The following is a 23,515-nucleotide window of genomic DNA, read 5'->3' on the forward strand; positions in this document are numbered from 1 at the left end:
TAGTTCTAAGGCAGGGGATGATGTTGCTCCTCGAACCAATGACCACCTACTAGCCCGAGCTACTGCACCAACCCCGTTATGAATATTGATTAATATCTATAATATTATACTTATGAATGAGCAATATGTAACTAAAATTACTTAGGATTCGAGGTAACTCTACAAAGGTATAACTTTCCATAAATTGAGATCAATTTCAGAACACGGCAACGCAAGAATGGTGAGCATGTGGGCGGCCCACATGTGGTTGGTGATATTCCTCTACCACCACAGTGGAGTACCGATCATACAGCTCCATGCAGCTTAATTAGGCTGTCATATATAGTTTTTTCTCATCTAGTTGGGACAAGGACCCCATATATAGTTTTTTCTCATTAAGATTACATATATAATCCATGTACTCTGCCGTTAGGTTCATCTTGCATTCTATCTTCCACAAAGTCTACTATCTAAGTATGGTCCAGCTCCACCGAATACAGGTTGGCTCGAACAGAATCCACTCATAAAGCAGAAATTGTCTAATCATCGGCACCACAAAAAGAAATCGTCGGTAAAGATGCCGCTTTCAGTATAAATTGATCCGTAAAGCAAAAGTGTCTTAAAAATATCATCAATGGCGCATGTACAGAAGATTAGGATCATACAGTAGTGCAAACAATAAACTTTTAGGCGGTGACCGGATCATCGCTGCCTCACTAATTTCTCAGAGTTGTTGGAATTAAAATCGGCCCTACAGTGCTCCAAATGCGTTGAGATTGGAAGCGGCAGGTAATTTACACCCTGCAACTGCAATTTCTTCCACAGGATCTGGTGCCAGCGAACACACCACAGATTTAGACAAGCAATCTCTATCACGATTTGATTTGTCATGTTTGACGCGAAGATTGGGATTCTCTTTTCCGTCGTTTGTTCTTCTACTGTCGTCGCCACCCATCATCAATTTTGTCATTTCTGAAATCCTTGGGGAATATTTGAAGCAGGCTTTGTTACAGAGGGAGAAAAATTTTGTAGATACCCTTCATGCTTGGCCAAGAATGGTCGCTCTCTCTCTCTCTCTCCCCTACCTCTGGGGTTGATCATAATCAAATATACCTAATGAAGCTAAATTTCTTAGCTTATAGTACCAAAAAACGATGAGGTGATCTTCCAAACTGTTGTGAGAAATGATCCAGAAATCTCCATCGTTCATTTTAATGATCAAGGGTCACAGGCGGTAGGTTAGGTTGTCAGGCCGGCAAGAAAGTCTCTTAGCTTGAACTTTCATCGACTAATAAATCGAGAAAAGGACGTCCTTTCAATGATATTAGGGTTGGTTAGTAGAAAAAAAAGAAACTTTTTATAGGAACAAAAAAGAAAACAAAAAAAAGTTAAAAGTAAAAAAAAAAAAAAACATTTCCTTTCAAATAAAATTCTAAAAAGCCTCCAACCTTTTTTTTAGTGTATATGTCTTGCATGCAGTGTGTGTGGTGCACACAACTCACTCTCGTTGCACTCTCGTTGGGTTGGGGTCCCAAGCTTGTTTTTTTTAGGTGCCCTGTCAATGTATCCCCATACTAAGATCATGTAGAGACAAGTTGCACAAGATCACTAGTCGGTAGTGCATGTTCGGCCACCAAACACACCATGTGACTTCTACCGCACCGCGTTTGCCTCTCTCCTAAGGACAAAATGAGAGAAAAAGAGGAGGGGAGAACTGTCATTTGAGCCGCTTAATACAACCCCTCAGTTCAACTCAAGACATGTTGCTCACATGCCGCAGGCCCGACCAGCTATGCTAAGACAAAATATGAAAAAGAATTTTTGTTCGCACATTCTATATTGGCTTTTTTTTTTGTTTCGTCATTTCAGCTGGTACCAGCTAAACATGCTTTGGGTCAAACATATTACCATCATGCAACATCAATTTCTTAGTTCAATCGTCGTCTCCACTATGGTCTCTCCTTTTCACAAAAAATGTTGGCATTTTGCAATGTTTAAGTCATAAAAGAATGTTGGTCTGCATTATTATCGAATGCAAGGAATACGCCAAAAGAAATGCATACAGAAGACACAAAAAGATCATACTAATATATATATATATCTATCCATGGATCACTATTATGAACAAATTAACAGCTCGAACTAATGTAAATCACAGGTTAAAAATAAGAGAAGAACATGAGAAACCAGAAAAAAAAAAAAAACCTAAGCTAAAGCTGGATAGGTGGACAGCCGCAATCGATCATCAATAAAAGAAAAGAAAGGAAATGTGCAAATAATTAATTAAATAAAGAAGGGAGAGTAGAAGGAGGGGCCGAGCGGCCGCCGTCCCCTGCCTTGAGCGAGTAATAATTGTCCACCACATGCATGCACGTGCACGTTCCACTCGCCGGAAGCACAGCACGTGCGGGGGGATCCGGCACCAACGAGTCCGCCTCTCCTTTTGGACCCTTTTAAAGTTTGTCAGATACCACCGGAAATCTTTGATCTCTTCTTCCTGATCATGTCCAGCCCTTCTAATGCAATCCCCATTTTTATTTGGTTGCCTTTCTTCACCACCAATGCGACCATTTCTTCTTTTACAGTGTAATTGCAGTCGTAAAATATTTCCTGTTTCAGAGCAAAAAAAGAAGGAAAAAAAAAAGAAGGAAAAAAATCTTAGCAACATCCCATGGGGGCTCGGCGAGGGGTCCCCTTCCTTCGTTTCTCCCTCCTCGAACCTGGCGGAGGCTGCTCTTTCCGGTCGCCCGACAGCAAGTCTCCGGCGTCCCGGTCAAGAGAAGGCGGCGACTGTTTCAGGTATCTGTTGTCCGATATCGCCGCGATCTTCAACATTGCACAAGAATGAAATCAGAGAAGGAGATCTTGAGAGAGAGTGGGGGAGAGGTGAATTACCTTGCAGCCGAGGGAGCAGTAGCTGAAAGAGTCGAGGAGACTGCGGTCGCAGATCCGGCAGGCGTTGGCGAGGGACTTGGAGGGTCTCATTTGGGGCCTCTCGTTCAAGAAGATCACCTTTGCGCTGTTGATAACATACGTCTGGATCCCCGATATGTCCACCGCCTTGGGGATCTCGTTCACCCGAACCACGTCGTGATACGACGACCGTCTGATCTGCATCAATGCCAAAATGCCCTCTAGGTCAACCTTCATATCACCGTCCATGGCAACTCAACTCCATTCTTTTCTTATTCAAAGCCACCAGGCAGCAGCAGAAATGCAAACGATGATGATGGCAGTGATTCTATGTAAATAAATTATGATAAGCTGAAACATTGCGTTTTTTGCAGGACAATATTGCAACATCCCATCGAGAGATCGAGATAGAGAGAGTTTTTCTTCTTGAAAACCAGCATTAGAAGATGATGATGGGGACTATATCTAGAAAAGTGTTGATAAGTTGGGACATCGCGCTTTTCCAGGACAATGCAGGGAGAGAGAGAGAGAGAGAGAAAGAGAGAGACCTGAATGAAGTGATGACCAGGGTGGGAGGCGAGGCAAGAGGAGCACAAGGCGTCGGTCATGCAGCAGCCAAGGCAGTACATGTTGGTGGGCTCTCCATGGAACCTACAGTTGGAGAAGAATGTGGTCTCGAGGAGGGGCTTCAGCCATGGAGGCAACAACCCCGCTCCTCTGCGCTCCGTCTCTTCTTGCAGTACTCCTCCACTCATGATGGCTACATCCACCGACAATATGATCTCCGTCAACAGCAATGGCGGTATCTATACGGCATCTGCAACCTAACTATGGACAAAGATTCAGGCTATCCCCCTTGTTGAGGCAAACCCATTTTGAAATACTGGAGAATTACTAACTGCCGCCCAAATGACTCAAATCTCTCTCTGGTCCTATTAAGGAAACGTTATATTGTGGCATTAAATACTGCGAGTAATACTCTCTCCCAGACCTTTCTCTCTCTAAATGTAACGGTAGGAGTAAGTAGAGAAAGCGTTATTAAGGAAACAGTCGTTCCTATCTTCTGGTTCTTGGCCAATGCGAGGAAGAAGACCTTAGACCTTGGTTGTGGAAAATCTTGGAAATGCTACATCTGCAATACTGTGATAAACATGGACCTGGCTTTTGAATAAACGGCGTACGCAGGAATTAAAAAGCTTGATTGGAAGAAAAATGTGGCTCTGGTTCCTGATTTCTTTCCATGTAAAATGGAGATGGAGCCCCAATGATTTGATGGGTACCATCTTTCGCGTCCCTGTGGAAAGGGAGGGAGCGGCTTCGCTGTGAAAGAGAAAAGAAGTGGAAAAAAATGTAGATGACTCGCTACTGCTTTCTTATAAAGTAATGGCTTAGATTCTGCTTTGCTGGAAATTTCCATACTATGCATGGCCGAAGTTTCTGGTTGAGAAGAAAAGAAACACGATAAAAAACAAGTGTTGAGAAGGGCGGGCCCCTGGTGCAGGACCTCTAGCAAAACAACCCATTGAAAGGAGCCAAGATTAATTTCGAGCCCCCATCATGAGTGGGAGAAGGTGGTCGCAGGGCCCTTCTTGTTTTTAGGGTTAGTTGGTTCTTTTTCTTTGTTTGGCTAAAATAATCCACACCCTTAAGACTTTTTTTCTTTTAAATGTATAGCCTTTAGTTTTTCAAGAATTTTAATTAACCTAAAGAGTCTATCACAGATGCTTTTAACCATGGATACAAGAATTTTTATTCTTACATAATACCGCATAACCAAAATGGGTCTTCATTCTGAAATATTGTACAATAAATCACATTTCGAGTCGTTCTTTGCAAACCAATCATAAGCATGTGGTCCTCTGGTCCGAATTATTAGAACCAATAGAACATCAATTTCTTTTGGGTTCAGATGACATTTTTATAAGTTGAAAAATGCCGACCATTCATTTTAAGAACCTGTACAAAACATGTTATAAATTCATTCATGAAAGCTGGTGTTAACTTGTTCTTAAATTTCTGAGCAAGTTGATTGCATGCGTTCGTATAGTTCTTTTCGAGAAAATGCGACTGCAAAGGAGTTTTAAACAAGAGGGTAGTGGACATTCTCTACAACATTATATAAGGCTCTACAACATTAAGTAGCCCATGATACACCTTTTAACTCAATGTGGTATTAGCTACTCTCTCTTTGTAGCCTGAAACAGTAACAAACCAGATCATGATAATAATCACAAGATTTGAACCTGCTTGACTGTGAGCCACCTCACTGTTGCTTTTATAACCCCTTGACGGTAAGCTTTCATGAGATTGAACATGCTACAAGAATTAGGTATAGGCAGAACCACTTCTAATATCGTGAAGAATGCAGGATGAATGTTGATTGACAAATATATCTTTCACATATTTAAAGACAGACGCATGATCTTGTTATATTACACATGTGGCGCAGCCCACCAAAGTTATGAGCGGTCAAATCTAATTATGTCACTTGAAAGATATTGACATTCGGTTCTTCTAGCTCGTTTTTTAAATTTTAAGGGGAAAACTAAAATACAGGATTCGAGAGGTGTCAACACTTTGCCGGACGCAGTCCTGGATCAAAGAAAAGCCCGGTGCGCCCCCTGTTTCGACGGTGAGATGAGACTGTCGCCCGGTACATACAACACATGGATAGAGTTGGGATATTTTGAAAATTATTTCAAAAGAGATGTATTTTTTAATATTTTAAGATATTTTGAAAATTATTTAAAAAGAGATGTATTTTTAATCTTTTAAGATATTTTGAAAATTATTTAAAAAGAGATGTACTTTTTAATCTTTTAATTTGTTTTTGGCCTTTTTTTTTTATCAATCAGATGCATTTTTGTTATTAACCATGCACTGGTGCATGAACAAATTTTGTGCATTAATAGGATGTATAACCCGCTTCGCCCTCCTCCCTCTTCACAAACTTAACTTAAAATCAATGCATCAAAATCGAAGAAGAAAGAGGCAGCCAAATTTATATCCAATGCATACGAACACAGTTGTTTTGTGCTTGTGGAATATGGGAGAGTTTGTATCTAGAGATTTAAATCGACCAACTTGAAGCTACTGAGGTCCATATATGTAATGCATCTTATTGAAGAATAATTTGGTAAACCATTTTTCCTCGGCTAAAAGCAGGGGTTGAGCGGGACTGGTTGGTAGTCAGTTTTTGTTTCAAATTTAAAGGGCGTCAATTATTTGTGCTGCAAACAAAAAGCTACGAAGGTGTAAGCTGAAGCATGATAAAGATACACTTTGAAGCACAAAAAACAGATCCTATAATTTTAGGGAATGAGGGGGGTGGGTGAAAGTTTCAACTCTCTTTTAAGCGGTAGGATGAAATTATCCTCCTGCTCGCTTAAAAATAACATACATTATCCATTCACTTAATCTAACTTATTTTTATGCAATTAATGATCTAATATTACACCCTCCCCTCTTAATAAGCGAAAAAAAGGAAGAAATACTTCCTCCTGAACTCAAAAATTCAACTCAATGAAATAAACGTATGGCATAAATGAGTAATGTCTTTGTAATTTCTTTCCGTGCACGTGAAATTTCTTCCCGGATGAAGGTAAAAAAGGCGCCTTCGCCGACAGCCAGTTTCCGGTATATAACTTGCAAAAAAAAAAAAAAAAATGCCAGGCCCATGTTCGCAATCCTGGTGAAAATGTCGGTTTTGAAACGAAATTTTTTGTCCTATAGTTTGGTAGAGAGGGTGACATTAAAGGTGTTGTCGATGGCAGCCAACCACCCATCGTCGGCCACTAATTCCATTGAAAAATCTAAAGAATGTCCCAATTGCATGCATGGCCACCAGGTCTTTATAGTGATGCCAAATGCAGTAGACGTCATCAAAGAATTGGTGGGAATTTCACAAAGAAAAAAAAAATGCTACCAAAAAATGCCAAACCTTTGTCAGAAAGGCTCGAAAATCGACATTCTCATTACTTTTGGAGTCTGGAATATGGGTGGGGTGCAATAGACCTGTCAATTAAAGTATCGTGATCCTCCCAACTTTTACTATCGAAAGGAGTAACACAAATAGGAACCAACGACACACCTTTGATATATTTGTCTGTCCAACCAACTATGCTACACCTGTTAAGTTAAAAGACTTAAATAACAAACATGGGGTGATCCTTACTATTAGATCTACAAATAACCTATCATACTTCTTGGAATATAGAACATTATACTGATCATAAAAAACATGCATTCTTTTAAGCAGACATTGTTTCTCCTAATAGGGCGCCCTTTTAAGATTTAAGAGCTCAACAGGGTTCCATCATGTAGTACTAGACACAAGGTTTTCTTATCCTCGAGATCAAAGTAATATCCAATAGTAGATGTAAATGGATTAGTGTACCCCATCATCAATCAGATTTCCGATCTGCGTACTTGGATCCAGTAAAGAAATTTAAATTCGATTACTAATAGCAATGAAGTTTTGTTACCGAATTCGAATCTAAGTTGCACAGTTACGTGAGCTAAATCTGGACTGTTTAGATCAAGAATTATTTATGTTGAGGCAAACTTGGTGTTTGACGGGATTGAGACGAAGCCAATTGAACCGTAACCTTGTCTTCTCGCTAATTTTTTACTCGAATGGGTCGACCGTGCCATTGTAACAATGAACAGTGTCGACTTCTCTATAAACATATATTTGTTGCCACAGATATCATGTGCAAAATGTGTATGTGCGTCAGCTGCAAATGCATTCAGGGTAGGCACGTGCCCCTCCGAACCAAAAACAGCTGGCCGTCCTGGGTCCTTTTTGGTTTTCGAGCTTGTAGTTTCCAGAAAGATAAATTTCCACAAGTATACGACGTATAGATCGGGAAAAAATATCTTTGATTTTATTTTATTTTTTGGCTGCTCATGTGAATTTGGTTTTATCGTTCGCTCAAGTATGGCAAGAATAGATTTTCCAATGCATCTCACACACTTGGTATTAGCATTCGGGCTTCATCGAAGAGACCCGATATTCAGTTCGGACTTTTATATCGTTTGAAAAATCTATATGAGACCTAGATCCAATTTCCATTCAAATTAACAACCAATGTTTTCCCAATATAAATGGAATAAGAATAACGTCTTATCCGATGTATATGAAACGGTTTGATAGCAAGTGCTGGCTTTGATTTTTTCATTCTGGATATGCTAGCTTGAATTAATCCATTTGAGATCAAGCTAGATCTGTCATGATTCATTGATGAAAGTTTGTAACATATACTTTCATAAACTGTTGTAGGTTCATGGAACATATCATGGCACATTAGTTGTAATAACTCCAGCACGGGGCTTGGGCCTTAATTATAGTGGTATAGTGGTTTCGGTTTCAAAAAAGTTACTAACCAAGACAACAAACTACTTAACAACTCTATTTATAAATTCCTTAAATTTTGTCATAAATTTAGATGTATGACTAAACTTTTCAAAGTGGAGTGTTGCTAGTTCATGGAACCAAATGTTACCATATTCCATTAGCCAAATGACCCAATTGGGAGTTAGGACCATGCATCTTTAAATAGAGAGAGAGAGAACCCATAAAATGGAAATATATAACAAAAAATTTAGGGACAAGAAGTCTCCTAACTACAAGAACAAAGCACAAAAACAAAATAGAATAACGGAATATACAAGTTAGTAGCACAAAAAACATAATAGAGAGAGTAGACAGACGGAGCAGTAGAATCACCCAGCAGTAGACGAAGAACGGCGTTGTAGGCGAATAGTAAAGTGAACATCTCCCTGCACAAGGCGTGCCAAAGAGTCTGACGATGAGAAGGTGCTCACTATTAGAGAGAGAGAATTTTTATAATATTCATGGCTCTAGGAGATCAAAACTACGATAACAGTGAGCAAAATTTTCTTTTCGGCACTTATGGTGGCAATATCATCCGAATGCTCCCTGCTGGGAGGTTAGGCCTCCATAATTCAATAAAAGAATTGAATGAATACAATCAGCAAAAGAATAAAACTTCTCCGGATCTAAACTTGGCACAGCTCTGAGGAAGGAAACAGACTGCATCTGCAATAGGTCAGCCAGCAACTACAAAAGGAAAATACTGTAAAAAACTTACAAAGGAAAGGGAAATCTGTCATCAATGGACTCCTACCCTCTGGCCCCTACTCTCTTTTGCTCAAAAAAAAAAGAAAAGAAAAAGAAACAAACTCTTTTCCAAAAGAAGGTTCAGCTCTCCTTTCCCCAATTGCATCAACCCTCAAATTAAAGCATATCTCTTCTATTAATTCACAGTAACATCCTCAATTAATGCGGGCTGAATATGAGAGATTCTTTCATAATAATTCTTATCTTATTAGTTTTATTCGAGATTCATCCTTTTTTAGTTTTCACGTTCTCTAAATTCATCCCCCACTCTACTCACACAAATTCATCTCTAAGGTTATGACCTATTAGGGAGGACAACAAAATGTTCAAATATAAATATAAAATAGGGGATGATATCGAGGATGGGACATAGAAGTACTTCATTATAATATATAAGGGGCTTCCAGCAAACTAATTGAATAACCTTTTCCTTTTTTCAGTTGTAGAATAGGATTTTATATAATGAATCAGAAATCAACTATCTAATTCTGTTTTCCATTATTTCATGTATTATGGTATAGTTAAGGGCGAAATCATCCTTTTCCTCTATTAATGAACTCATGTTAACCTCTTTAACCTGAAGAAACATTTTGTGATTATAGGCTAGACTCTACACACACACAAATATGGGCTTCCACGTTCATATGAGCTTAACGAAATCCTTTTTGATGTTGCTTGAGATTACGTAAGTTGAGCTACACTAGATTTAAGAAGACTAAAAAACAAACCCAAGAAGGTGTGTTAATACATACTACAAGATTAAGCTAAGGACATTAACAACCAGTAATCAGTCACTAAAAGCTCTAAGTCGTTCACTATCTTCTTATATAGAAGGAAGAGAGAGCCAAATTCCTGTTACTGATTTAAGTATGAGTTCAACCTCAAAACAAAATTCAATAGATTCAAGCTACAATCCAAACAAATTCAGTTCCAATGCTTGATTGGATAAGTTATTCATGACAAAAGCATATCGGATAACACCCTTTATAATCACATTGATATATAAGCACCCCAATACAGCTTGGGGGTTGAATTTCGCTAGAAGTTTGCGTCATCTTGATAATTTTTTTTCTCAGCCCTAATAATAATAACACAAGAGACCGTCTTTGATTCAAAATCAAGAAAGCCAAGTCAATGTCACGTTTATAAAAGTCTTTCTTAACGTTAACCTTGGAACTTTGAACTTTAATATTGGAAACCTTGAAATCTATTCATGAATTGATTTTTCTGATGTAAAAACAATGGCCTAGCATAGTCGGTTGGCCTGCCTGAGTGGCATGTTGTCAATGTATTCTTAATTTGATTCTTGTGGATGCTACTTCTCCGCATTGCAAATGATGACATGTGTGACACTCAAATTGAAAAGTAGATTGTAGGACCACTCATATATTAAAACAGCTATATACTCTAAAAATAAGGGGAAAGATGGTGGGCTTCCGCATCTAACTTGGGCGGTGGGTTCCTTCCCACTCACCCGAGAATGGTAACATAAACTTCTTAAAATTTAAATATCTTTTATTTTCAAAAGCTACAAACAATCTATACTTTTCATTTGTGAGAAATCATAGATAGATATCTAAGCCTAATGATACACATACATTTCGTAATTAAGGCCGAACGATGGTTAGACAGAATGTCTAAAAATATATTTGAGAAGTGCCATTTTTCAAGGTGCAACCTCGTGAAAGTGACATGGAGAAGAGTGATTTGGTTGGATTGTGACATAGAAATTCCCAATTTTTTTTTTCATAGGATACCTTTTTTTCCATTCTTCTTTATAGTGATTTTTCCGATTCCCTTTTTCAATTTCCATAGAAAAATTTATTAAATTGTTTCAAGAGTTGCATCTCAATCATTCTCGACGCCACGAAATTCATCAAAACGGAAGAAACTTTCTTGAAGTTTCTGATCAAAAGCCAGACTTTGTGTGGATTCTCTATCCGCACTCTTTTTCTTTTGTCCAAATTACAAGTCTACGGCGACTCGAACAAAAGGAAGTATACCGCTTTCTCAACTTGCAGTAAACAAAAATATAAGATCGCTATCGGGAAAATGTCCACTGAAATACTGAAAACAGCAGCTCACATATATAGTTACTAAAATATTCAACCATGCTCGTCGTCTTGCTCAATTTCTTAACTAATAAGTCAAGGTGGCGGATGATCTACTCTTCGAAGTTTGAGTCCTTGACCAGTAGATGGAAATGCCAAAAAACTTACAGAAAGAAACAATATATATATATATATATATATATGTTGTTTCTTTCTGTAAGTTTTTTGGCATTTCTGGTCGAAGAAGACTGAGGTTGGTTCCATTTGTTTATATATTAGCCTGAAAAAAAAGAAGTCGACGGTCGGTGGTGCATAAACCCCTAAAGATTCACAGTGTTGGTTTAGGGGGAGCAAGGCCATCACTGTCACAGTGTTGGTTTAGGGGGGAGCCTCTGTTGCGCTCTTTCTGAGTAGGAAGTTTCGTCCAAAATGTGTTTCTGAGCAAGTCATTGAACATCCGCTTCTTCCGGTGAGGAGCATCAGGAGTTTTTACATTAAAACTGATTCATTAAAATTTGCGTCGGTGATAAAATGTCGGCATTTTAACATAATTTTAGCGTAATTTAAGCATAAAAAGTTCTTCAGAAATCAATACCCTTCAAGAATTTCCGTTCGATTTATCTGAGCCACTCAACTGCAGGCTCGATTCACTCCTCGCCTGCCTCCGGTCTACTGAATGAGTCGATCTCAGCTTCGCCATGGTTCACCAGAAGGCGAAATGCAATTGGCCAAGCAAAAGAATGGCACGTGGCGACACTATCGGCAAAACCTGCACCCGTTTGAGTTCGGGTGATGAGATCGAGACCTGCATGATTTGTCTCCCACTAACAATCCCTCTGGAACCAGGCGCATCTAGAATTGCCCATGGTTTCCAGGAAAACGGAATTCGATTTTGCTCTCCCAACTCAGTTCCTGAGTGCTCTCGGATGTCCCCAGCTTGGCCCATCTCTCTTCTCTTCCACGGTCTGGTAGTTTTCCCTTGCACCATCTTCGTCCTCTGTTGCTATGGGCAAAGATCATCCCTTTTTGCTATCACCACCATCACGATATAGTCGTCTTGTGATAGCGCCACCGCCACGGCTGCCACTACCGCCACCAGTTTCCCATCATAACCTCGTTTTCTCAAAATCTATTATGGCCATGGTAGCTGTTATTTCAACTGTCCTCCTGGTGGTTAGCCTCTTTATCACGTCTGTCAGGTGCTACCAGAGAAGGAATCCGCTCCGGAGGGCTATGCAACGGTGGCAGACGCCGCCGCCTGCTATGGATCAGTTTCTGGAGGTTGAAGAACCGACCAACCCTAGTTGGTACATCAACACGGTGGGTCTCGATGAATCGCTCATAAACTCGATTACTTCCTGCAAATTCAAGAGTGGGGAGGGCCTAGTTGAAGAAACGGGGTGTTCAGTTTGTCTGAGCGAGTTCGAAGATGGTGACGATCTCAGGATTCTGCCCAAGTGTAGCCATGCCTTTCACCTTCAGTGCATAGATAGATGGCTAAGGGCTCATGTTAATTGTCCCTTGTGCCGGGCACCGATCTTCGTTAATAACCTTAATTCAGTTTCTGGAGAGAATATCGCTACAGTGACCCCTTCAATGGATGCATCATATGCTCTGGAATCGGATGATGGTAGAGAAAGCAACGGCGATCTGAGCAGGAATTCAGATTCAATGGCAGTTGAAATTGGAGACTCAGGGCGTGAAAATGAAACGGTGGATGGCAAACCTTAATGTTCTTAGGGTGCTTGGTGGCCAATCTGGCCGCGGTGAGCAAAATGGGATGACAGTGGCTGAGACGACCGCATTTCAACCGGTCAGAAGATATGTGTCCTTAAATTCGTTGTCTAGGATTCATGCACGCGTGGATCTTCCTTGTGGATCGATGGGGGAAGCAGGATCATCAGATTGCGAAAACGTGAATCTGGGAGTGTTCTCCAGGTTCAGAGAAGTTTACTTTGAAAAGAGAGTAGATAAAAGTGAAAGAGAAACCATGTCCACAGAAGAGCCCGTCTGGCTTGAGGAGATCTTCCTCCATTGGCACAAATTTTTTCTTTTCGAAACATGGGCGGAATCGGCGCTTAGTTCTTCCTCTATGAACGAAGTTCGTTGGACATTTCCATGTCCTGTTTTTCCTTTCCACGTAGGTGCACTCCTCTGTATGTATGTGAAATTCACAGGCTCTCTCAAACTCAGAAGCTTCGTAAATCCGTTCAGCCTCTGTTGCAATCAATCAGTAATGGCCTGGGGTGGTCGTTGCTCCCTAACTCTGCTTTTTGATTGCGCAGAGGGATATGTCCTCCTCTGTTTTTCATTTTGTGAATCCTCTGTACAGGTTCTTATTCTTTTAATGCCAAGGATGGAGGCCTACACTCCAGCAGCTGTGTTTTTTGGAAGAGGAAGATTTCCCTTGTTTGCATCTTCTTTATCTCGGCATGAGTGTTTCAGCTTCGATTGCACTCACTAGCAAACATGTAACTCTTGATCTACGCCTTGTCATGCATGATAAACAGATGATACAGTTTCCTAAATCGGAATCTGTCTTTTGCAGATTTTGGCGGCTTCAAATCCTCGACATATTGTGTTTATATAATGCTCAAGCTTGTTTTAACTTAATATGAATTACTCAACTGATACTTATGCAGACCCATTTGGGCTGCTTGAGATGAGTTTGGGAAGTTACCTTATTGGTGATTGTAGCCTGCAAATTAAGGCTTAAGCCTACAGTTTGTTTGGATGTTGAAATCGCGCTTCTTTTTAGAACGTCATTCCGTTTTGATTTCTCTTTTGCAGAAGCACGTCCCATTAGAAATATAGATGCTTTGTAAAGTTAGTCATTTGCTAATGTTGCAGGGGCACTTTAGAAGTTGCATATGTGACCGAAATTTAACCGACAGATACGGCAACAAAATATTATAAAAGAACTTCGAAGCTTACTTTAGCTTGGCTACCTCTTTCTTGGAAAAAATTAATATACGCTTAACCTGAAATTTTCTAATTTCTTTTTACCCGAAAATGCAGTTTTAAGAAGATGGTTAGAGCTTTCATATAGATGGTCATTTTATACTTAGTTGATAATACAGAACACATTCCATTGCTGTGGTAGTTGCAGTGAATTTGTTCCGTAGTAGAATCAATAAATAGGATTTATCTGATCACCAACCCGAATTTGAGCACCATGGATTTTAGCAATCGAAATAAGATTCAATAAATAACTGTGTTACATGACATTTCACGAATATTCTTTAAGTGTGAGACAAGTTATCATGGATAACTTCTCCGCTAAAGGATCGAACTTCTCAGTTTGGAGAAGTTATTCATGACAAAAGCACCTCGAGTAACACCCTTTATAACCTCTCCAGGCGAATCCTTATATAAGCACCCACATACAGATTGGGGGTTGAATTCGTTAGCACAAAAAACCGTCTTAGATTCAAAAACAGCAAAGCCAAGTCAATGCCACATTGCGAAGCCTTCCTGGAACTCCAAACTTTAACATTGGAAACCGGGAAATCTATTCATGAATTGATTTTTCTCATGTTTGAAAACAGTGGCATAACATAACTGGTCGGCATGAGTAACATGTTGTCGACACATCTTCACTTTGATTCTCATGAATGCTGATCTTTTGAACTACAAATGCAAATGCAATACTGAAGTTGAAGGATGCACTATAGAACCTCCTAATTCTCAAGGCAGCTCTTGAACCCAAGGGCAAGAGGAAGGAGGATAAGATGCCGCCTGTCACTCAAGTGGGTGGATTCTGGGTGGATTCCTTTCTGCTTACCCAAAAACAGTAGAAAATTTTGATGAACTAAACTTTTTAATATTTAGATGTCATTTGTCTTTTTGAAATGCTACAAACAATTTCAAGCATGGAATTTGTAGCAACACTAAACCTTAGGGTCTTAGGTTAAGGCTCAGAAGTCAGGAGATACAGTCATTTTGATTAAAATTGCACATATGGATATCGTTCCAACAAGCATTTGAGAATTAAAAGCCAGAAACTGCCTTTTCAAAATTTCATCATCGTTCTCGTTGCCAGCAAATTTGTCAAAAAGGTTGAAACTTCCGGTGAACTTTCTGATCAACAGCCACACTTTCATGTGCATGGATCTCTATCCGCATTCTTTAACACGCATGGATAAGCCACAGACTTTTTGGCACCGATCCCCATCAAAAACACGCACCCACACACACATTCTCTCCCTCTCTCTTTTTCTCCTTCGATGCTTCTTGAAATAAAAACACACGCAAACATAAAAACAGCAAACGCGGTTTCCTTTGACCGGATTACACGTCTACGACGACTCGCATAAACGGAAGCATCTCCCTCTCTCATCAATTTGGTGCAAATAAAATATTGAAAACAGCAGCTCACATATACAGTTACTAAAATATTCAACCATGCTGGTCGTCTTGATCGATTTCTTGACTAATAAGTCGAGTGGAGTTCATGAGCACTAGATGGAAAAGCCAAAAGGTTACAGAAAGAAGCAATATATTATAAAGGAAGATGAAGATTGATGTTGGTTCCATTTGTTTATAGATTAGCCTGAAAAAGAAGACGGTTGGTGGTGCATAAACCCCACCATCTTCTAAAGATTCACCGACAGAAAGAAACAATATATTAACGGAAGAAGAAAATTGAGGATGGTTCCACTTGTTCATAGATTAGGCTGAAAAGAAACAAGAAGTCGACGGTTGGTGGTGCATAAACCCCACCATCTTCTAATGATTCACAGAAGTTGGTCTGGGGGCCGTAGGGCCATCACTGTCACAGATGGGTAGCCATGGATCTGGGCTTCTTTGAACAAGCAAACATTCAGTCGGAATTTTAGAGTGAAAGTAGTTGCGGGTCTGCTTTTAGATGGTTGAAAATTGGCTTCCCCCTTTTATATTCTCAAAAGAAGAAGAAGAAGAAGACGAAGAAGAAGAAGAAGAAGAAAATGTTCCATGGCATGTTGATTAATGAGTGAAGTTTTTCATTGTTTCTACTCGCATTCATAAGCAACTACAAGGTTATAAATGCGTAAATGGGGAAGGTTCAAAGGACACTTTATGCGAAACCCAAAATGGTCTCCAATCTGCCAACGATGAAGTGGATCAATTTTTTAACACCTTCGCCATTCTGGTTTCCCTAGATTTGGTTTGCGCTTCAACAAAACCTATATATTTCCTTTCAAAACGTGATATTTTTTCCTTCGTTTTATAAGAAAGTTTCTAGGAATGTGATTTTAGCATCCACCTGATTTACATATATAGTTTTAACATTAAAACTAATTCATTAAAGCTAGTCGATGATAAAATCTCAGCATTTTAGCATAATTCTTCCTTAATTTAAACAGCAAATGTTCTTCAGAAAACAATACTATTCAAGAATTTCCGTAACTTTATCTCAGCCACTGAACTGGATAGACTCCTTCGGCCTGCCCTCGGTCTACTGAACGAGTCAATCTCAGCGCGCCATGGTGGACCAGACGGCAAAATGCAATTGGACAAGCAAAAAGAATGGTACAAATACGGCGACACTATCGGCAAAACCTGCTCCCCATTGACTTTCGGGGTGGGATTGAGACGTGCATGATTTGTCTCCCACTGATAATCCCTCTGCAACCAGGCGCATCTGTAATTGCCATGGTTTCCAGGAAGACAGAATTCGATTTTGCTCTCCCAACTCAGTTCCTGGGTGTTCTCGGATCTCCCCAGCTTGGTCCATCTCTCTTCTCTTCCACGGTCTGGTAGTTTTCCCTTGCTCCATCTTCGCACTCGGTAGCTATGGGCAAAGATAATCCCCTTTTTTATGCTGGATGCAAGGAAGAAGAAGCGTCTTTCCACTATGCCTCACCCCCAGTAGCATCACCGCCACCGCCACCGTTGCCACCACCACCAGCAGTTTCCCATCATCACCTCTTTTTCACAAAATCTGTTATGGCGTTGGTACTTATTTCAACTGTCTTCATGTTCGTTAGCCTCTATATCACGTTTGTCAGGTGGTACCGGAGAAGGAGTCCGCACCGGAGGGCTATGCAACAGCAGCAGCAGCCGCCGCCGCCTGCTATGGATCAGTTTCTTGAGGGCGAAGAACCGATCAACTATATTTGGTACATCAACACGGTGGGTCTCGATGAATCGCTCATAAACTCGATTACTTCCTGCAAATTCAAGAGTGGGGAGGGCCTAGTGGAAGAAACGGGGTGCTCAGTTTGTCTGAGCGAGTTCGAAGATGGTGACGATCTCAGGCTTCTGCCCAAGTGTAGCCATGCCTTTCACCTTCAGTGCATAGATAGATGGCTAAGGGCTCATGTTAATTGTCCCTTGTGCCGTGCACCGGTCTTCGCTAATAACCTTAATTCAGTTTCTGGAGATAATATCGCTACAGGGCCCTCCTCAATGGACGCATCGTATGACCTAGAATCGGCTGATAGCAACGGCGATCTGAGCAGGAATTCAGATTCATTGGCAGTTGAAATTGGAGAATCGGGGCTTGAAAATGAAACGGTGATGACAAATCTTGATGTTCTTGGGGTGCTTGGTGGCCAATCTAGCGGCGGTGAGCAAAATGGGATGACAGTGGATGAGACGACAGAATTTCAACCGGTCAGAAGATCTGTGTCCTTAAATTCGTTGGCTAGGATGCATGCACCTGCGGTGTTGGCAACGAGTTCGGCCCGCGAATTCTCGGATCTTCCATGTGGATCGGTGGTGGAAGCAGGATCATCAGATCGTGGAAACTTGAATCTGGGAGGGTTTTCCAGGTTCAGAGAAGTTCCCTTTGAAAAGAGAGGCGATAAAAGTGAAAGAGAAGTTGATAGGGAGCCATGTCCGCAGAAGGGCCCGTCTTGCATGAGGAGATCTTTCTCTATTGGCACAAATTTTTTCTTTTCGAAACATGGGCGTAATCGGAGCTTTGTTCTTCCTCTATGAACGAAGTTCCTACGACATTTCCATGTCCTTTTTTTTTCCTTTCCACGGAGGAGCAGTCCTCTGCATGCATGTTTCACAGCTTTCTCAAACTCAGAAGCTTGGTGAATCTCGCCTCAGTCGCGGCAACTGTACTAAAAAGTACGAAAAGAAGAACCTTATACATAAAATAGGATCAACAGTTTGTTTACTTATAAATTTTTATGTTGCACACTGTCTTACATCGCAAATTGTGTGTTGAGTGAGTTCGAAATCTGTTGCTAGAATCATTTTTGCAGGAATGCCAGAACCAATTCCTCTGTTAGCTTTCTGCTTTGTTGCTATCTTGAGTCGGTAATCTTCTGCGTGTAAATTTTATGTTTCAGAAGACCTTTGGAGGACTGATGAATATGCGAAGGATCTGTCTAGATATAAATGTGCAAGTAATCTTGAATGGTTATACATTCCCATTTTTGGCATCATGTTGTATTCACTTCTCATTCATTAGAAACAAAATGGAAAATTTTCCTTGTTTGCTTTTTCACTTTATCTCTTCATCAGTGTTTCTGGTTCAACTAGACTTCCTAGCAAACAAGGAGGAGAGTTTGATCTCAATTAGTAACGTCCTGGGATGGCCGTTGAGGTTGCTCCCCCACTCTGCTTTTTGATTGAGCAGAGGGATACGTCCTCTGTTTTTCATTTTGATATTCCTCTGTACAGGTTCTTTTCCTTTTAATAACAGGGATGGAAGCACCCTCCAGCAGCTGCGTTTTTCGGAAAGAGGATGATTTCCCTTGTTTGCATCTTCTTTATCTCAGCATGACTGTTTCTGCTTCAATTGCATTTCGTAGCAAAGATGTAACTTGATCTACGCCTTGAACATTGCCTTGTAACGTATGGTGATAAACAGATGATACAGTTTCCTAAATGGGAATCTGGCTTTTGCAATTTTTAGCTGCTTTAAATCCTCGACGTATAATGTTTATGTAATGCTGAAGCTTGTTTTAGCTTAATGTGAATTGCTCAACCGATACTTATGCAAACGCATTTGGGCTGCTTGAGATTAGTTTAGGAACTTACTTGTTGGTGATTATAACCAGCATATTAAGGCTTAAGCCTACAGTTTGTTTGGATGTTGAAATCACGCATCATTTCAGAATGTGATTCAATTTTGATTTCTCGCTAGCAGAAGCACGTCCCATTATAAATATAAATGCTTTGTAAGGCTGGTCATTTGCTAATGTTGCAGAGACACTTTAGAAGTTGCATATCTGATAATTTAACCGACACATACAGCAACAAAACCTTCTAAAAGAACGTTGTAGCTTATTTTAACTTAGCTGCCTCTTTCTTGGATAAGTTTGATATAGACTTAACCTGAAATTTTCTAACGCCCTGTTTGGTTGGAGGGAAAGGGAAGGAAAGGGATGGAGGGAAAGGGAGGGAAAGGAATGGAAAGGGAAGGAAAGGGAAGGGAATGGAATGGAATGGAAAGAGGTGATTATAAAAGCTTGTTTGGATAAAAGTGAATGGAATGGAAAGGAAACGATACAATTTATAATAATACCTTCAATAGTCAAAAGGTTGGAAGGAAAAACGTGGAGGGGTATTGTGGGCAGTCAACACTTTTTTACTTACTCCCTTTCCTTTCCCTCCCAATCCGTCCGATTTGGGAGGGATTGAATTTACACTATACAATCCTTTCCTTTCCTTTCCTTTCCTTTCCCTCCCCTTCCATCCAAACAGACTTTCTCTCTTTCCCTTCCTTTCCCTCCTTTCTAATTAGCCAACCAAACACAGGAGGGATTGCTCAATCCCTCCCTTTCCTTCCAACCAAACAAGCCCTAATTTCTTTTCATACGAAAATGCGGTTTTAAGAAGATGGTTAGAGCTCTCAAGTAGATGATCATTTTAAGCAAAGTTGATGATACAGAACACGTCCCACTGCTGTGCTAGTTACAGCGAACTTGTTCCACAGTAAAATCAACGCATCTTTTATACAGCCTTCTAGCTTGACTATCTCAGTGAAAACAAACTTCCGGTTTGGATATCGAGAATTGAATATGTTTGCTGAGCAATGATTAGGAAGATGGTCAATGCACACTTGTGCAGCCAAGATAATGTATTGATGTTATTCTGAAGTTTTTCTGATGTTCTTCATTGAATGAATCACCTACAAAGGGCGATCTAATTGACTCAAGAACGTGTCATGTCTATGTATTCATCTTTACTTATCCCAAAGGGCATGACAGGATTTTGCTAGCTCTGGTCAGAAACCTTTCACAGAATAATAACTTCAACTCGTAACTCATCTGTCTTAGACTCAGCTAAGCAGAAAAGATCAGGTGGAATGGCTTGTAACGTCTGCAAATGTACACATTTTTTGAAAATGGGCAGAAGACGGAGTCTTGGGAGTCCTTCGTCTGGGTACACTTACCACCCTAAGTGGGCCACGTTGCTTGTCCCATTGGCGACCAGATTTCAGTTCATCTTGGCATCAAGGGAAACGAGAAAAGAAGGCATGTACTAGTGGACTTGATCAAAACGACAAATGGGCTTCAAAATCAAGAACTCCACACGTTTTAGTGATGCTTCTTTAGTACCACTGGCTAACAGGAGGTTTTCACGTTTTCTTCTCAGAACTAACAATTGGTACGGAGTACTGGAGGGTTTTGGAAACACCAACCACTTGCAGTGCATATGGAAAATTTATCTGAAAATTACTTCATCTGCAGCTGGTTTTGGTGATGATAAATTTGGCTGTTCAGTGTGTTTGATGACATTACAGGAGGCTAGCTGCAGGAAACCTATTGCAGCCCTTTACGGCTGTTCTTTTTCTTCAATAGGAGATTTCTTGGGCGCTGGTTCGCCCCTGTTACATGTAATCCTGTTAAATGTAATCAAACCTTGAAGTTTGCAAAAGATTCATAACCGCATAAGGAAGCCAATTCAGTGTGTTATATCTGAAGAACATAAAGAAACCAGCATGTTACTTACTCTAAGTGCATCACTTATTTGATTGTCTCACGTGGAAAGCACATTTTCCCTCTAATTCTGCCCTGTTTGATCGTCTTTATGCTTCTATAGCAATCTAAGCAGATTGCCCTGGGAATACCAAAAATGAAGAACGCCTTGAAATGTTCGAAACTCTTACGGGGTTTCTATAACCCAGTAAGGCAAAACTACTCGCGACACTGTATAGCCATTCCCGCGATCAAATTAGAGACGTAAGATTGGAATTTATTCAATTAGAATAGTGTCAATAATTGTCCTTGGCCAACCCTTGAATGGAAAGTTGAACAACAGTGCAAGCTCGAGTGCTACCGTTTTGTTACCAGCAGTTTGGGTCTCTAACATATGCCAGTAAGAGTTAAAGATACGGACGTTCCATGTCCAAAATTCTGCTGCTCCTCAATCGATGTTTGCAAAATTAAGTTGCACACAATAGTACTAATGGATTCAAGCAATCTTATTTTGTATCATCCTCATTTGTGATCTTACCTTTACGTATCTACTTTTTTTTCTTTTACCTTTTCACTGGACATATATATATACTATGTCATGGGTACGGGCACGGCGATACCGATATGGACACGGTAATTTTTGAAAATTTTGGAAATCTCGTAAGAAAGTTTGTTTTATCACAAAAATGTTGAGTATTTAAATGGATTGTTTATGAAAATAATTGGATGCATCACAAAAAAATGATAAAATGAAAAAAAACATTAAATTAATAGTTTATTTTTTGGTGTGTTCCACCCATGTCTCGTATTCGGATATGCATGTCTGCGTATCAGATTCGGGTACATGGGTTAAACCCACGTATTCGTGTGTCAGAGTATTATATATATATATAGTGTGTGTGTTTTGTGTGTAAAATTTGAGTACTATTGCATGTAACTAAATTTTGGAGAATAGCGGGCTCAAACTTTAGTGACTAACGTAATTTGATCACTGTGATCTATATAATTTACTCTACTTACATATTAGCTTTCAGATATAAAAGAACATAAAAAAATTTGAAACTCTCGACCCATTAAAATTTTATGTGGCAAAAGATCATGATTTCAACTTTAATAACTATGATCACTCCAAAGCATTTTTGGTCATCAGAGGGCAAGATTGATTTTATTTATATCATTAAATCAAGTAAAAACATTATCATTTAATCTGGACCGCACAAAGGCACACAAAATGCTTAGAAAGTAACAAACGGTCACACTAACACACAAGCACATGAAATGGAGCCCACTTTTGCCCTGGCAAGTAGCAAGTCCTCCGCTTGTTTCTCCCCGCAGGTCCAGAAACCCCAAAACCAGATCGTCAGGTGGTGAGGTCCGGCCGGCCGCTATGAGCCTACCTGGACTCAGCCAGCAACCATCTTGGATGTTTTGACCATGGGGGGGCCGGTGGCAGAAGCCACCGATGGGTCCGACAAAAGGTGCGATTCCAAGGAGAAGAAGACAAGGATCTAGACGTAGAAGTTAGGGCTCTACCCCCGCCCATGCAAACTCTGCGACCTCTTTGTTGCTTTCCTCTCTGAAAATTTTAAAAGAAAATGAGCAAAACGGGCGTATCTGTTTGCCTTCTTTCCTTCCCCGAATCTTGGTAAAGCTCAGCCGCTGAATTAATTAAAAAGATGGAAGGCAGGGACCGTTTCTCTCCGCGAGTTTGATAAGTTCAGGGACCGTCCTTAGCAGGAAGCTGAACAGATCACTGAGAATGGACGGGAAGACTTGATCAGTCCTCTTCACTTATTCGGCCATTTGCCATTTGCATTCTAGCATGGGGTCATATGGAACGCCATTCGACTGCATGGTTCACTGCCATGGAGATCGAGAGCAGAGACTCTTGACATCAGTAACAGATCTGGGCATCTTTAGCTTTTGATTGATTGATCCTATAGACTCATGATTTTACGATCTGCGTCTTTCACAGGCACCTACGCTTCCATGAATTTGAGACTGCTCGTTGATAATCGTTTCAATTATTAAATTGCCACAATGAGAACTTCAGTCTACATAGTGTCATACATTTGCGTGAACTTTTTTGAGGGAGGTATCATAGTTTAACACTTGGCAAAGCAAAGCCTAAGGAGACTAGCCCGGCGCTCCAGCCTCGACGCAAGGAGACAGTAAAGGAATTGTCACGTCAATTTCACCGCTGTTCGCCGATCGCCTAGATATCAGATGTCTACGTTAAGCTAAAGCGAGAGCGAGGCGCTGTAGTAGTCTTTCTTGCCAATATTGCTTCTTCTTTTGCAGAAGGTTGGAAATCTAACTCTTTGGCTTCACGTTAGTGCCCTGTGTGTGTAGCGAAAACAACTCACGAAGGAGGAGGTGCAGCGTTGCTGCGAATCAACCTTACCTCGAGTCACTTTCATGGAAACATATCGTGTGCTACGCTAAGATCAAAGATCTCAGCTTTAGTTTTCTCAGCCAACAGGGCCTCTGTTAATTACAAGCCCCAAGAAACTGGATCAGCTTTTCACCACTTGGATACTTGCAAGAGTTGCATGCACAAAGACGTT

The 23,515-nt window shown here is 40.3% G+C and overlaps 3 protein-coding genes across 3 annotated transcripts; 2 read left to right on the forward strand and 1 right to left on the reverse strand.

Annotated features, from left to right (window-relative positions):
- Positions 1-2,043: 2,043 nt before the first annotated feature.
- Positions 2,044-4,337, reverse strand: LOC116262101 (protein RGF1 INDUCIBLE TRANSCRIPTION FACTOR 1-like). Its single transcript, XM_031641193.2, has 3 exons — positions 3,441-4,337; positions 2,875-3,090; positions 2,044-2,805 (listed from the first exon to the last, which is right to left on the reverse strand). Exons 1-3 carry the CDS (start codon positions 3,645-3,647, stop codon positions 2,638-2,640), a joined length of 591 nt encoding a protein of 196 aa, XP_031497053.1. The 5' UTR covers positions 3,648-4,337; the 3' UTR covers positions 2,044-2,637.
- Positions 4,338-12,225: 7,888 nt separating this feature from the next.
- On the forward strand, positions 12,226-12,816 carry LOC116262917 (RING-H2 finger protein ATL54-like). Its single transcript, XM_050080165.1, has one exon. It carries the CDS (start codon positions 12,226-12,228, stop codon positions 12,814-12,816), a length of 591 nt encoding a protein of 196 aa, XP_049936122.1.
- A 3,802-nt stretch (positions 12,817-16,618) lies between these two features.
- LOC116261762 (RING-H2 finger protein ATL52-like) lies at positions 16,619-18,196 on the forward strand. Its single transcript, XM_031640607.2, has one exon. It carries the CDS (start codon positions 16,861-16,863, stop codon positions 18,007-18,009), a length of 1,149 nt encoding a protein of 382 aa, XP_031496467.1. The 5' UTR covers positions 16,619-16,860; the 3' UTR covers positions 18,010-18,196.
- Positions 18,197-23,515: the final 5,319 nt, after the last annotated feature.

Source organism: Nymphaea colorata, chromosome 10 (genome assembly GCF_008831285.2).
Source record: "Nymphaea colorata isolate Beijing-Zhang1983 chromosome 10, ASM883128v2, whole genome shotgun sequence".
NCBI lineage: Eukaryota > Viridiplantae > Streptophyta > Magnoliopsida > Nymphaeales > Nymphaeaceae > Nymphaea > Nymphaea colorata.